This window comes from Culex quinquefasciatus, chromosome 1, assembly GCF_015732765.1.
Source record: "Culex quinquefasciatus strain JHB chromosome 1, VPISU_Cqui_1.0_pri_paternal, whole genome shotgun sequence".
Taxonomy (NCBI): domain Eukaryota; kingdom Metazoa; phylum Arthropoda; class Insecta; order Diptera; family Culicidae; genus Culex; species Culex quinquefasciatus.
Window position 1 is genome coordinate 16,404,967 of NC_051861.1, and position 17,235 is coordinate 16,422,201.

General features: G+C 36.9%; 1 protein-coding gene across 2 annotated transcripts in view; it reads left to right on the forward strand.

The window, feature by feature from the left end:
- The window catches only part of LOC6051155, a 263,249-nt gene that overhangs the window by 92,866 nt on the left and 153,148 nt on the right, over nt 1-17,235 (forward strand). For both annotated transcript variants that reach the window (XM_038248624.1, XM_038248626.1), the window contains exon 4: nt 5,440-5,561. In XM_038248624.1, the coding sequence (XP_038104552.1) occupies nt 5,440-5,561 (122 nt within the window). The remainder of the gene's footprint in view (nt 1-5,439; nt 5,562-17,235) is intronic.

Below are 17,235 nucleotides of genomic sequence, written 5' to 3' on the forward strand. Positions count from 1 at the left end.
GGAAATTCCCGGGATTTCCCGGGAAATTTGTTGAAAATTTGCCGTTTTCCGGGAATTTTGTAACTCCGGGAAATTGGACGCTCAAGATGAAATATCAAATTATCATTTAAGAAGTTCCACTGAATATCTGATTGAGACGTTTCTCTTTCGATGAGTATTGGTAAAATGAAAGTTAAAGAAATGAATTTCAGCCGAAGGTGAATCGTCAAACGCTGATAAATTGAGAGACTTTAAGAACTATTTTCTGCACCGTTATTTCTAACATTTGATATAATTGTTAAAAAGTTAAAGCAAGATGCAACACTTTGAAATCTTTAAAAATTAGATAATTTTAATCCTGTGATTTTTTCTTGTTTATTGTAAACGCCATTATTGCCAAGTTACCCTACAATTTTCCATACCGACAACACGTGACGGCTTCCCGGGAAAGCCATTTTTCCGCTGTTTCCCACTTTTGATGTGTGCCAGCCCCAGCAGCAAGAAATCTGTGTTTTCTTCCTCATAAGCTCAAAATTAAGCCACATGAATCGCACCCAAGACGGCACGGCAGCAGTGGCGTCGCAAAGCTCAACGATCTCAAGTTTCGCGTCGCGACGTCGAGCTTTACCTCAGGTACAGGTAAGCTTCTTATACCGTATTCATCGTCTTGCTGGTGTCACCTTCCTTTGATGAATGGTGTGTTGGGAGGTTTTTTTTGCCTCTTTCTTCTTGTGAGCCGGGAGGAAGACGCTGAAGTGTTCTAATTACGAAACCTTGAAGATTTGCCTCGAGCCAGGAGGGCAGATTAAAAGTTGCTTTTGAATTGGTTTTGTGACGGGAGCTTTTGGTTGAAAGCTTAAGAACAAGAATTATTACAATTGAAATTTTGTTTTGGAATGACGCGATCAACTTTCAAGAAGTTTTTCGATGAAGTCTTTCAATTTAACAACACAATGAAGGCTTATTTCGAGATAACCTTTTCCACCATATGGGTCACATTGGCCGTCGTCGTCACCGGGGTTTTGCAAGCGATACAACTTTCCTGTCCCACGAAGAATCATCTGTTGGAAGCAAATTTTAAACTTTGGGCCATAAAAAACGAAGCCAAGTTAACATCGGTCGCACAGCCAACCCGGAAAAAGTTTGCCTATAATATTTCAGCAAGTGTTTCGGCCTTTCCTGCATTGTGGTGGCACCTTAAACAAGACAACGATGAACTACGAGAACCGTAAGGTGGGGCGATCTTGAAAAAAAGTGTTTCTTAATTGTAAATAAAATATTTGTTAGGCGTTCCACCCAAACTACGAAGTCATAAAAGGAGCACATAGGGGAAATATACCCTTTCTAATCAATCACCTATCTTCGTTATATGGAGAGTTTAATGCTCGATTAAAGCTCCAAAAATACTATTTAGGCTATAAACATACCAGCAACAGCACCGCCTCAAGTAAGCACGCAAATTTATGCCACTTACTGGCCAAAAAGATCAAATTTAATGCACTTTTGATCATAATTTCTATTTTGCGAGACCATTTCTCATCATTTTGGTGGCACACACATCCACACGCAAGATCAGAGGTTAACTGCTTAACAAAAGTAACAAAATAAAAGCGCTTAAGATATAAAATTGATTCCAACTACCGGCAACATGTTCTTTTGCCCATTAGTTAGTCACTCACTTGAAAAATAATCCCGAAACATGTAAATAATTAGCATGCACCATAAAAAAAACAAACGCGCCAAGTCGTTTGACGTTTCAATTTTGAATACACATTCCAATCGAAGGCTGAAGAAAACCGAGCGAGAAGCGAAGGCAAATAAAGAACAAAGGGTGGCCACCAACACCACCAACATGCTGGTGCAGCACCTGTTGGAGTGAGCAAGTGATGCCAGGAAAATTTCGCTATAAATGCTACTTTTCGTGAGTGTTCGCTTGAAATTTCATCAATTTTGGCAGCACTAAGCAGACCCAAAAGAGCGCTGGAAGAAAAAAAGAACTAAGCTGAAAATAGAAAAATGGGCGTTGCCCAATGCACTCGACTGATTAGAATGCATTTTTGAAATATTTTTTTTAAATGCTTGTAAAAGGAATAGCATAACTTTCAATAAAAGTGAAAAAAAAAATACAGAAATGTTCACAAAAAGTTGCTCTACTCGTTGGTGTACTTGGTTTTAGTGAATTTAAAGGAACATTCCAGATTATCCAGCATCATTCAAACACGACCGCTTATTAGGCTTAAAATGGGCATATTTCCCCTATACGCTGAAATGAAAAAATATCAAACTGTATTGCGCATTTTGCACTTTACTAGAGTGTTGCGCAATTATTTTCATCACAGTATTTTTTCATCACAGTGATTTTTCTTCACAGTGATGACGAAGATATGCGTTGCTATGGCAGGCTGTTTATGTTTATTTATTTATTTTTGGAAATTCAGAACTATTGGCTCGTCAAGCCTAGAAAGTTTTACGGACTGGCAAAGTGATTCAAGGGACGAAGGCTTGTTCCGGAATCGTGGTCTCCGGTGATTTAAGATGGATCTTTGACTTATTGCCGGACGGATGGTGGACAACCAGCGTGCGTTGCAGGCTACGTTGCGGACAGGCGTCTTCAGTACCCGATGATCCTGCGATGCCCAGAGGGGCCCCTTCATGGCGATGAAGGCCAGTGGCATGAGGGTTATCGTCCTCTACGGTCCTCATATGGGGAGGCGACAGACAGGGGCGGAGGGATTCACGCTACCGATCAATACAATTAATACGAGATGGACGAATGCTCGGAGTTTCGTCGATGGAGAGTGATTCAAGAAATGATTTGTTACCCTTCGCTACCCTGGAGCTTGTCGGATGTACCAATGCCATTTAATACATGTAATCTTTTCTAATAAAGTCTTTTAAAAAATATGTTCTTTCGGTTCTAGCACTAATAGGGTAATAACTGTTTTTACTGAAAAATGTAAAGGCTTCTTTCGTCTAAGAAGGATTGATTTTAGCCAGAACTCTGTTAAATTTATAGCCAATTCATGGTACCGTTTACGGACTCAGCGAACACATCTCGAGGTGGCCGATAGAATTATGCCCTCGAGCTCATTAGGAAAAAAAAAATAACCTGTAAAAAAAACTCACAAGTTCCAACTACGAGAATCGAGCCAGGAACCTTTAACAGACCATCTCAATGACTTACTGCCTCAACTATCACAGCTTGGTGACTAGATTACGGTTAGAAGGCGATGCATTACAGTTGTTTTGTTTTGATAGTGTGATGGAAAATCAGTTTGCCAACTGTGATGAAAATTTTCCCGCAGCACTCTCCTGAGGTGCAAAGTGCGCAAAGTTGACAGTTCTCAGTCCTGCAAAGCAGTGTGATGAAAAAATCTAGGCCTAGCACGATTGACACAAAACTCTAGAAATTGCTGCAAGGCGCAATATTTTAGGTGAGATTTGTTTGCACCCATCGATGTAGTGGACTGTTTGTTATAAACTGTACCAATCAAAAGTTAGTTGTGCGGTAAAAAAAGGATTTTTTTTTACTTTTAGGAAAAATATCAATCATTTCTTTCAATTTCCGTTACATGACGGTACCACAAAACTTTCAACTCTGATCCAGTGGGCTTCCCTCGGTCTATCTCGGGTTGCTGCGAAAGTTAGTACATCGGTGCCGGCTAGCAAGCCGAAAGCTTGACAAAGTTTCCGGCCATCTTCCGGGTCCAAAATGGCCCATTTTGAAAAGAAGGGAATGCAAGGGCAAAGGGAGTGCTAAAGTAGACTATTTTCCAACAGAATGGCGTAAAACCGGCGATAAAACACACGAAAAAGGCCGAAAAGTTTCGTTGGACACCCATGGCGTATGTTTTTTTGCTCACAAGAACAGGAAATGAGTAACAAGACTTGGACAACCTTTTGGCAGGGTGTCTAGTGCAGGTTTATGATTGTAGTTCGACATAATTTTTAATGTGAAAGACGTAATCTTCTAGAAAGCTTTTTTTTAAGAGCTCATCAAACTCTTCTAAAAGTGTAACATCAGACCATCCATGTCAGGAGTACCTAATTTGATTCTGTTTAAATTTAGAAAGAAAAAAAATCATAGGTTTTGAGTACATTTTCACTTTATTTTTAATATTTTTTGTGAGCGTTTATTACCTCAATTCTTTTTTATTTATTGGTTGAAATTAATTTTATCCAAAATTCTAGCTGACAGCTTAATTATTCAATGTCACAACTTGCGCCCACCGTGTCAATAATTATAATTACTTTCCAATGAGCTGCAGTTGCACCAAAGTCCATTATTTGGTCACGGGAACCAGCAGTAGCGTGCGAAAGGCCTGCCAATCTGACCACCTGCCAATTCCGGGTGCGCGCACATGAAACAGCCTTTCAATTCCGACAATCAATTCAACGAATATCGAATGCAAATCATCATAGAGGCTGGATCGATTTTAGGATATCTGAATTCACAGTAAAACTATCGTTCTGTCTCACGCAGTTGTCAGTGCTTCGGAGGTTAACCACACAAGCCTTCACATGAGTGAGCGTTGGAGGCCAAAGTTGGTTGTTGGGCTTCTGGTAACTTTCCAAGCGTGCACTTGTCGAAGAGGTTGACAGCTTACACTTCTAACGAAGGATACCCATTTGAAAAATTCGTTTGAACAATAATGTGATACAGTAGATCTGACATTCATTGAACTAGAGTCAGGACCATTTCCAGGGAACTCGTACCAGACAATTGGTCGCTTGTTATCCTGTTCCGTAGAAGAAAACACAATTGGCAAATGTCAACTTGATGACGCCACCTCGACGTCCAAACTGATTAATCAGAGCCTCGGAATTGCTGTGGGAGTTTTCAATCCCGTGGTATCACCGTTCCGGAGAATTGCTGCTCGACCCGTAGACAATGTGTTGAACTCAAACTAGGTTGTTTATGGTCGAGCGGCGGCCGTTCTGTGTGGTTAAAATAGCAACCACAGGAAAACGAGCATGTCGTCACAGCAGTGATATCCTTGTACGGTTGCCGACGACGATGGTTGTCATTGTCACCGTGCATCCTGGAAACCCCGGACTCTGTGTGGAAAGGATGTGGCGAGCCTGTCATTCATCCCCTGGCCGTGAACATAAATTGGCTTTTAAACTCTTGTCTGCAATGCAAACCAACTGGAGTGGAGAGCAGACAACCCTTAACTAGTTTAGCATTGTTCAATAACGGGAACGCTTGCTGCAGTTCAGATCCGCACGGAACATGCCATAATGGCGGATGCTATAAAGCATACATTGACAGATTGCAGTTATCGCCGTTTCCACACGCTCATTCAAAGAGACTTAAATTAAAGCTACACGCGAAAAAAGTTAAATCTGAAAATTAAACATCAATCACAACTATCGGAGACTTTGAGTTTTAAAATCTATTCAAAGTGGATTGTTACAACAAATGTTAACCCAAAAAATATTCTTTTCTTTTACTTCCAGTGACTTCCGGCTGGTGCTGCGCGAGGATCCGACCTCGGTGTACGCGCAAAACGTGCAGATCGAGAACACCGAGGGACCGGTCGATTACGACCTGTCCCGGGTCTACACCGGCATCGTCGAAGGTAGGTTGAGGAGGCAGGTTTAGAAACAGAGTGAAACAATTTACTGAATTGTCAATGAATGCACATATTTTTTCACAATTCTTAAAAAAAAAATAGTGATCTTGAATTTAGGGAGTAAGAGCTGAGGGCTTTTGTTAATTTGATTTGGTTAACCGCGGTGGATTTTCTTGAAATAATTCGAACTGTCAAAAATCCACCAAAGCATCTACCGGTGGATACTTTTCTACCACAAATTTTTGTGCGATCAATGTGGTAGATGCTTTGGTGGATTTTTGACAGTTCGAATTATTTCAAGAAAATCCACCGCGGTTAACCAAATCAAATTAACAAAAGCCCTCTGAATTTAGTGGAGCTGGTACTTTTGGACCTTAAATCATTAATGATTTTGGACATTTTTGATTAAAAATATTGAACATGTTTAGTTATTGATATAACTATCATTGAAGGATGAATTGTTGTGAAATACTTTATATATATTTTTTGAATGTTCAAGGTAAATCAAATTTCTTAAATTTCCTGACATATCCCGATCCATTTCCGTCCTTGAATGTCCAAGAAAACAGACAAAGTGTTTGCCAACAATTTTCTTATTAATATTAAGAAAAAAACGAGCTTCAAACTTGGCTCGTTTCCAACACAATTTAACTTTCTTCCTCAAACGTTTGCAGGACATCTGCTCTTCTCCCCGAATAGCTTTTCTTCTACTGCAGTTGCAACTGCAGCCGGCACAGAACACAAAATTCACGTCTATGCAGTTTCCCAAAATTCAATTTCTTGTTGCCGTAATTTTTTCCCTTTGAAGGTGGGTCAAAGAGAGGAAAAAAAAAACTGCCAATCTCACCAGAACTGTGTGTTTGCAGTGTGTTCATAATCCGTATGGCCACCCCTCTGAATGGCCACCGACGGAACCGAGCAGATCATAACGTTTGGAAATGGACATGCGACCGACCGACCTAGGTTCGTTGGAAGGAGGACGACACCGAAAAACTAATCCCAAGTCTTTGCTAGGGAAGCAATTGGTTGGACTCACGTCGCTGGACATTCCTTCCAAGTCATGAACTTTTTGACTGGTTTTGTCCCGAGGACATTGTGAGGTGGCCAAAGTTCAAATTTCGGCATGTACTAGGTGCAGTTAGCACTTTCCAGGGTCGATTTTTGGGTCGTCTGGTCAAACTGTTTGTCAGTTTTTATTGTTATTGCAGTGGTGTACAAAGTTATTCATTCTATTTTAAATATATAGCCCATCAGTATGGGAATCCTACATGACCGAAATATGAAGCTCATATATGAGCAATTCTCTACAAAATCAATTTTCAAAGTTTCGGAATCCCTGGCTCCAACCTCTTCAGTTCAATAGCTTGCCCTCAAAGATGACCAACATGCGATTTGTGTCCCCACTAGAAAAAAAGTGCGCTCACACACACACCCTACTTTGCTCATTTCAAAGCTTTCCTTTAGCCAAGTCTCATCCCAAAGATTTCCATGAAGTAGAATATTTCATTGTACCCGCACTAGCCTGTCCCATTTTGAGGTCATGTCGAGGAATTTCAGGTGCTCACTTCTTAAATGGTAGATTATGATGTTAGGAACAATGTTTTCTTAGACAAGAAAAAATAATAAAATACTTTCTCGCACCCCCTAGTCGATTTACTGAAAAAAGTCACTTTTTTGAACAAATTTTCTAAAATCGCTTGGAATCAATACAAAAACTGTTTCGATCAGGTGTGTATTATCTTCAAACGATAGGTTTTTGTCCATAGATTAAGATGCACTATCAATATTGGACGAAAATTTAAGTTTTGGACTCTCCCAGGCGGATCTGTGTCGAAAAATCGCATTTTTTCGAAACTTTTTTCAGAAATGTTCATTTAATTCAGGGTAGCCTATTTTTCCCAGTGAAACCAATACGTGCAGCTTGTAGGAAATTTCATGGCGAACATTTTTCTCTCTGAGAAAATGCAATTTCGACACTCCAGAGCCAAGATATTTGAGTTTTAGTGAGGAAAAAAGTGCCAATTTTCAAAATTTCTCAGAATTCTGAAGCAAGGCCTACTAATTACACGATGTAGCAAGCACATGTCTCAAAGGTCAGGGTATGCTTTTATAGTAATTTTGGCCGCTGAATCCGAATCTGAAATCAAATTTCGTGCAAACAGTGATGTTTTGGAGCTACACCCTTTTGGAATGTTATTTGCGTGTTTAAGAGGCAGTTTTTGTAAATATTGCTCGGTTTGTTCTAGAGTCGTATCGAGGTGCTCCGATTTGGATGAAACTTTCAGCGTTTGTTTGTCTATACATGAGATAAACTCATGCCAAAAATGAGCCCTCTAAGACAAAGGGAAGTGGGGTAAAACGGGCATTGAAGATTGAGGTCCAAAAAACATAAAAAATCTTAAAATTGCTCGTATTTAAGTAAAACTTCATCAATTTCAACTATCTTAGATGCATTTGAATGGTCTTTTGAAGCACTTCAAAATGAGCCATAGACATCCAAGATTGGTTTAACTTTTCTCATAGCTTTTGCAAATTACTGTTAAAAATTGTTTTTTAAACCTCAATATATTTTTGCAACACCCTCCAACACCCATACTCTTTTAGTTCAAGTTAGGGAATTTCATGGACTATAAGCCTACAGTAATAACTTTTGGCCAATCGCAGTTTTTCTCATAGTTTTTCGATTTTTCTATAACAAACATTTTACAATGTTAGTTATTGTCCTGTTGTTTAGTCTCACTTTTGTCATATTCGAAATCCTCGGAAAATTCAAACTCCAAACTGGCATGAGTTCATCTCATGTATAGACAAACAAACGCTGAAAGTTTCATCCAAATCGGAGCACCTTGATACGACAACAAACCGAGCAATATTTACAAAAACTACCTCTTAAACACGCAAATAACATTCCAAAAGGTGTAGCTCCAAAACATCACTGTTTGCACGAAATTTGATTTCAGATTCGGATTCAGCGGCCAAAATTACTATAAAAGCATACCCTGACCTTTGAGACATATGCTTGCTACATCGTGTAATTAGTAGGCCTTGCTTCAGAATTCTGAGAAATTTTGAAAATTGGCACTTTTTCCTCACTAAAACTCAAATATCTCGGCTCTGGAGTGTCGAAATTGCATTTTCTCAGAGAGAAAATGTTCGCCATGAAATTTCCTACAAGCTGCACGTATTGGTTTTACTGGGAAAAATAGGCTACCCTAAATTAAATGAACATTGCTGAAAAAAGTTTCGAAAAAATGCGATTTTTTCGACACAAATCCGCCTGGGAGAGTCCAAAAACTTAAATTTTCGTCCAATATTGATAGTGCATCTTAATCTATGGACAAAAACCTATCGTTTGAAGATAATACACACCTGATCGAAACAGTTTTTGTATTGATTCCAAGCGATTTTAGAAAATTTGTTCAAAAAAGTGACTTTTTTCAGTAAATCGACTAGGGGGTGCGAGAAAGTATTTTATTATTTTTTCTTGTCTAAGAAAACATTGTTCCTAACATCATAATCTACCATTTAAGAAGTGAGCACCTGAAATTCCTCGACATGACCTCAAAATGGGACAGGCTAACCCGCACCCACCCCCTTGGGAATGGTTTCGCTGCGATTTGTCCCGTTATTAACACCGCCACCCCATAATGTCCTTTCTCCTCCTAAATTTCTCGACTTTTTGAGGTTGTCCTGGGCAACCGGCAGGATACGACAAAGAGGATGTTTTTTTTTTATTCGTTGGAAAATTTGAACAAGCCAAGCATGGAAATTCTGACCGAGTTCGAATTAGTCATCCCGAGCTCGGGGCAGAAAAATTGGCCACGGGATTAGGACCGGACAAATGGTCGAGGTTGTCTCCCGGAGCAGTGCTCTTTGTTCCGAGGACAATGCGCTGGGATTTACATGGATGGGGAATTTGTTTTTCATTTTATGAATTGAGTAAATTTTGGCGGGTTGACTGCAGATAGCTCAACGAATCATAAATCATAAATGATCATAGTGATTTGTTATTATACAGTGATTTTTACAGGAGATGTATGATTTATGATTTATGATTTATGATTTATGATTTATGATTTATGATTTATGATTTATGATTTATGATTTATGATTTATGATTTATGATTTATGATTTATGATTTATGATTTATGATTTATGATTTATGATTTATGATTTATGATTTATGATTTATGATTTATGATTTATGATTTATGATTTATGATTTATGATTTATGATTTATGATTTATGATTTATGATTTATGATTTATGATTTATGATTTATGATTTATGATTTATGATTTATGATTTATGATTTATGATTTATGATTTATGATTTATGATTTATGATTTATGATTTATGATTTATGATTTATGATTTATGATTTATGATTTATGATTTATGATTTATGATTTATGATTTATGATTTATGATTTATGATTTATGATTTATGATTTATGATTTATGATTTATGATTTATGATTTATGATTTATGATTTATGATTTATGATTTATGATTTATGATTTATGATTTATGATTTATGATTTATGATTTATGATTTATGATTTATGATTTATGATTTATGATTTATGATTTATGATTTATGATTTATGATTTATGATTTATGATTTATGATTTATGATTTATGATTTATGATTTATGATTTATGATTTATGATTTATGATTTATGATTTATGATTTATGATTTATGATTTATGATTTATGATTTATGATTTATGATTTATGATTTATGATTTATGATTTATGATTTATGATTTATGATTTATGATTTATGATTTATGATTTATGATTTATGATTTATGATTTATGATTTATGATTTATGATTTATGATTTATGATTTATGATTTATGATTTATGATTTATGATTTATGATTTATGATTTATGATTTATGATTTATGATTTATGATTGAAAACAGCGCTACGTGAACTATTTTCATATTCTTATTACTTTTCTAGGGTAATAAAGTTCTCATTACCATACGAAATTGTACCAAAACCATAGGGACAAAATGTTGAAAAAGTCAGGTAAAATATCTCGTCTCGACTGTTAGATAAAGAGGATGCATCCATGATTGCTCACTGGATTAGGTTTTTCAACGTTTGTGTGATATTTGTAACTTCGTTATTGTTTATGATTAGGGCTAGTCATTTTTCACGGCCAAAAAATCGAAATTACGGGACATGTTAGTTTTTGAAACCATGGTTTTCACGGCACTCTAAAATTTGCTCAAAATAAACATAATGTACTTTGTTTATGCATAATTATGTACAGAAAAGTGTCTTAAATAGTAAGCAGTAGTTCAAGATACAAATAAAACTACCTCAAACATATTATTCAATTTCCAAAAAATATTGGTATTTTTTTTAAATTATGCAGAATTTGCGTCAGCTAAATTATGATTCAGCTTTTTTAATTTTACTGAGATTTTAGAAATTGATTTTGCTAAAAAATCTCTAAATCGAAGCAAAACCTAAAAGTAAAATCAGCAATAAAAATGTTATAAAAAAATTGTTTGTTTTTATAAATTTCAGCAAAAGATATTTTTTTGCATTCAAACAAAGATCAGAAAATTATGATACCATACAAAATGCAAAGTAAATTTTATTTCAACCTGTTCATTTATAACCAAATATAAAAATTCTCTTCTCTTAAAAATATAAAATAGCTTTTTTTTAACTTTTTCTTTTACTCAATAACGTTATTTGACAAACTTTTAGAATTTTGCGAAGTCAAAAAATTTAGCTAGAAATTTTCAATTAATAATCTGTACATCAAAGAATGAACTATATTTTCAAAAAAATCTAAATTTGCGTTGCATTTTGTTTAATTTGGAAACTTGTAAAGCGTATGAATAAAAATTGCTCTGAAAAGTAATTTTCTAATAACTATTTCAAATTTTGCGGCATTTCACAATATTTACTAAATTTCAAGGCCAGGGGCGAATTTCACGGATTACGCGGCTACCGCGAAATCGCGAAAAAATCACTAGCCCTAGTTTACTTGGAAACCTGATTAAAATTTTATGATTTTAAAGCAATTACTGAAGATTTTAATTTGACATGTTTAAACAAGCTGGCTTGCTTAGCCCCCATGAAGCGCAATCTTCTAAATGACGTAATAAACCTTCAAGAGAAAGAGATTACAAAACACACTCACACACACACACATACACATCCCAGCAAATCCACCGAAAACTTGTTGAAAAGCCATTTATTTTTCATTATGAATAAAATTACTTCCTCTAGCTGGGAGATGCCACTTGCATCAAGTTTCCAGCTATTCGCCACCAGAGTGCAGCAGCATCAGCACGGTTGCCTAGTTGTCGGCGTTTTTGGCTTACAACCAACCAACAGTGAGTTAAGCGCTGCAATTTTGTGTGTGTGTGTGTGTGTGTGTGTGTGTGTGTGTGTGTGTGTGTGTGTGTGTGCACAAGTGGGGACACACTCTAAGCAAAATACTTCGAAAAACTCGGAAAAAGGGAAAAAAACATTCCGTAGGAAATGAACACCCGAGAGGTGGAAACGTCACTGGGGCAGCAAATGCAAAGTGAAGGCAATTTGTTGGTGATGGGCAGTGTGGTAGAAATCCACTGTAAATCAAAAATGCAATAGTTAAACAAAAAGAAACATTTAATAAAGTCTGCCAAACGAATCAATGATTTTGTTATCTTCAAAATTATTCAAACTAAATTTAAAAAAAAAAACACCTAAATTAAATAAAAAATAAATAATTATTCTTGATTTTGTTGAACCACCCTAAAGACCACCCAACTTTCCCGAGACAAACCACTTCGAGTTGCCAGAATTAGTTTCTCTTCAAGCCGAAAAACAAGCCAGCCGGGTCCCGGAAAAGTGTGTCGTCCTGTCGCTGTTAATTCGCATTGTTGTGACAGTTTCTATTGGTTGGCTTGGTGGTGGTGGCAGGGTTTTGTAATTTTCCGCTTTTCCACCCTGCTGCTGAAGTCAGGCTTTTCCATCACGGACTTTAGCTTCAATATGCAGTTTTCCATCTTAGGGACCATCCATAAACCACGTGGACACTTTTTTGGAAATCTTCGACCAACCCCCCCCCCCCCCTCCTCCCCCCTCACGAACAATTTCCATGCAAAACACTCTTTTGTATGGAGCGTGGAAAATCGTCTAACCCCTCCCCCCCCCCCACGGGGACCACGTGGTTTATGGATGGTCCCCATCTTGGTTGGGTTATTTATTTTCGGTGAGTTGTTTGGAACTTTTTCACGAAAAAAGAAGGGGACGAGAAACGTGGTTGTCTACAGTACCGTCGTTGATGGAGAGCCCGAGTGAAGTCCGGAATTAAATTCTTGACTTGCTTTCAAGAAGAGCGGCAAAGCTCGTCGAGATGGAAAAACTCGCCAAACAGGAAAAGTCGTCCTTAAAAGGGGGAAGAAAAGTGGAAGCACAGCAAACTGCTTGACTTACTTTTCTCCGACAGTGCACAGTGGGCGAAATGGAACCCAAAATCGGACTTAATTGAACGCGGCTGGTTCCCTGGTATGAAAAATAGTGTTTCTTATGTAAAAAAATCCGGGAAATCGATTGGTGATGGTTTCATCCACCGCACGAAACGGCAAAGGGTCCATTTTGCCCCAATTGCCCATTTTTTACATTTTTTCTTGAAAATCGGTCTGTATTTAGAGCGGAGGCTTTAAGCGGCCATCCAAAATGCACTTAACTTATGTGAAAATGTCCCAGGAATCCAGTAAAAATAACCACTTGCACCGCAAAAATCATCTAGGGTCCATTTAACCCGAATTCCGCTATAAAAGCATTTTTGGCCATTTTCAAATGTTAGGTCAGATTTTACAAATCTGAAAATATTTTTTTCGTAAAGATCAGACAATTTGACATAAGAATGACGATTTGCATTTGATAGTTAAACACATTTATTTTGATATAGGAATTAAACTAAATAAAAAGATTGAAGAATCAGTTTTGGCCCAATTTCCCAAACGCAGAATAAACTGCCTTTTACATAATTTTTATTTTTATCAACATAAATGTGTTAAACTATCAAGTGCAAATCGTCATTCTTATGTAAAATTGTCTGATCTTTACGATAAAATTATTTTCAGATTTGTAAAATCTGACCTAACATTTGAAAATGGCCAAAAAATGCTTTTATAGCGGAATTTGGGTTAAATGGACCCTAGATGATTTTTGCGTTGAAGTGGTTATTTTTACTGGATTCCTGGGACATTTTCACATAAGTTAAGTGCATTTTGGATGGCCGCTTAAAGCCTCCGCTCTAAATACAGACCGATTTTCAAGAAAAAATGTAAAAAAAATGGCATTTGGGGCAAAATGGACCCTTTGCCGTTTCGTGCGGTGGATGAAACCATCACCAATCGATTTCCCGGATTTTTTTACATAAGAAACACTATTTTTCATACCAGGGAACCAGCCGCGTTCAATTAAGTCCGATTTTGGGTTCCATTTCGCCCACTGTGCAGTGTGTACCGGATTGTTGGAGCCCTTGTTGCTGACTGAATTTTGAAATTAAGCTGATTCAGATGTCCCTGACCTGTCCAATTTCAATGACATCTGAGGCAAATTAACGTTTTATTATATTTTTTTTTTTCATTTAGGCTGTTACAAATTTTACTTAAAGTAAAATAGATATTATGAACTACCAGCGTTTATGGCTAAAAGACTCCTAAAAAAAACAACTAACAGCTAACTAACTGACTGTTGATTTTTTTTGGTTAATACAGTCATCCCTCATATTCGGAACAGTTTACAGATCTGCCAATGTTCAACAAGTCATAGAAAATCGATAATTGAACATAGTGATTTGCTTTTACCTTCATGTGAAAGCTTTTCTTGCGATCTTTCGATTGATGTATAGACCGGCTGTACATTTCTACGTTTTATATCAAGTTTCTAAAGAAAAACATTGACCCTCGAAATCCACAATTTCGGAACACTTTTTTATTACGATGTAAACAAACTTTTTTTTTCTCACCAGGAGTACATATTTTCACAAAAAAATACTTCATACTCTGAAACCAATAAAACTCAAGCTAAGTGATGTTTTAAACATAGTCTGATAACTTTTTTGTGAAAATATCAATTAAATTCAGGTGTTCCACAATTATGGGAGGCACAATAACATCCCACAATTATGAAACAGGCAATTTGGAGGCAGTGTTTTGCTGCTCTGGATAAAATAGTCTTGAAATTAGGTTTTTTGTTCAAAAAGTACTATTTTTACTAGTGAAATAGCAAGAGAATGTCCAAATAAAGGTCCTAAAAATAACAGGGACGGCAGAAAAGTTGCATTTTGCATCCTATTGCCAAATTACCACAAAAGTGTTCCGAATTTGTGGGTGTTCCGAATATGTGGGATGACTGTACTTGGAGAATACTGATTCTTCCCTAAGATCAAACTTTTAAATATTTGGTTCTTGTTAGGTTTCAGCTATAATAGTTAATATAAAAAATACAAATCTAAAATGATGCATACTCTTAAAAAATACCAATAAATACGGAACGGAATCCCACTTTAACCAACAGCAGATACCAAAATTCGTATCCCTAAAAAATTGTCCCCACGGGTCCCATTCGCAAGAACCGTTTTTCGGCCACATGGCGGCTTACGTTGCATCGCCCCAACCAGAGGAGTCTCCCCTGAGCGGAAGTTAAAAATATGAGAATTTATGTCCTGATGGCTCACCAAATCCGAGTCCCGAAAAACAGCTCACCGTCTACAAGGAAAAACTTGTTCACTCTGGCGATTACCAGACCGTACTGGTGAGCGTGAATCCTTTGTTTGCCACTCTTCCGGAAGGGCCATCAAACGGTTACGGGACTTGACAGCGTGGACGTCCTCCGGGATGTCCCGTTTAATGGGCTGTCATTTGTCTCAATTTGAGTGGTTTGTGCTTAGCGGCTTTGTTTCGGTGCAGTCTGCTGAGATTGTGGACAATGTTCTTTTTAAAATTATTTGTTTGAAAAAACGTGAAAGCTGAACATCCTCGGATATGAGTGTAAATTGTCAAAACAAGAAGAGCTGTCATTTTTACACGCTAAAATTATGTAGGGGGTCAGGGGGTAATATGCACCCCCTAAGGGAAAACTAGGATTTCTCAACCATAACAGCATTTCTGTGAAAGAATTTCGTTAGATGTTCATAAGTAACTATTATTCAACGTCATCCAAGTAAAAAAAGTCTTTAAACCCTCAAAATTGTTTAAAAATAGCAGATTTCTAAAAATATTTTTGATTCATTTCAAACAACCATGCAGGGCAATTCGCGATTAAAAGCTCCATAATTCCGACAGATGGCGCAAAGCATCGAAGAATGACGATTCAAATTTTCGCTGTTCGGTTACATAGGAATGCAAATTTAAAATTGAATTTACAGCTCTTAGAACAACTTTTGAGAAAAAACTCAAGTAGTACGAGTGTAAACATTTTGCCCACTATAAATTAACGCAATAAAAAAAATTTTAAAACAAAAATAATTTTGAAAAAATAATATTGTTTAAAATGATAGAGCATCAAAAGTTAACAAAGTATCAGCTCGAATTTTTGATCAAAAATTGTCGTTCAAGAGCCAAACGACATGCGACACCTAGTGTTGAGTAGCAGAACAGAGCGAAGAATGTCGATTGAAATTTCCGCCCTTTGAGGTTATGTATGCGAATTCTGTTTTGTTAAATTACAGTGTTCAAAACAACTTTTGAGCAAAAATTCGAGCTGATACTTTGTTCACTTCTGATGCTCTATCATTTTGAACAATTTTTTTCAAAATTATTTTTTTCAAAATCTTTTTTATTGCTTTAATTTATAAAGGGCAAAAAGTTTACACTCGTACTACTTGAATTTTTCTCAAAAATTGTTCTAAGAGCTGTAAATTCAATTTTAAGTTTGCATTCCTATGTAACCGAACAGCGAAAATTTGAATCGTCATTCTTCGATGCTTTGCGCCACCTGTCGGAATTATGGAGCTTTTAATCACGAATTAAAAATGCATTTTTTTTTGTTTTTGGACTCAGTTATCTACAGAATAATGAAGATAACAATAAATGCTTTTTATATTGCCCAAAAATAATAATGAAAGTTCAATGAAAATTAGATGAAAACACAACAATTTAAAGTTTTGCAAATAACTTAAGCTGTTTTTAAACTACGATGCTCAAATTTTTCCAACATGGTTTAGCAGTGTTAAGCTTACAATTTCTATGATTTTTTCCCCGGAAAATTCTTCCAAATACCGAGAAAAGCAGGATGTGCATTTTGCCCCGGGGGTGTATATTACACCCTCTCCTCCTAAGGTGTCTCTATGTATGACTCTATTTTATTAATGCATTTTCGCAACTCTGCCTTCGTTGACTGTCCGCCATGTTGACACAACTTGAAGACCTTATTCTGGCAAAAGTGGTTTCACGGCTGAGTTTTTCCACGAAGAAGGCTCAAATCCGTCCCCTTCCCTCCGAAAATCAAATCCTTCATTTCGTAACCGAAATTTTCCCCGAAATCCTGCCAGCTGAAATAAATTATTACAACTGGGCAAAGCCTCCGGAAGGTTCGCAATTGTTTCGCGTCACTCCGACTGATTCCCACCTTGGAATTCCTCGGAGGGTATCAACAATTTTTGCAGAAAAGGGCAACAGTTGCGCAAGAATCCAACCCG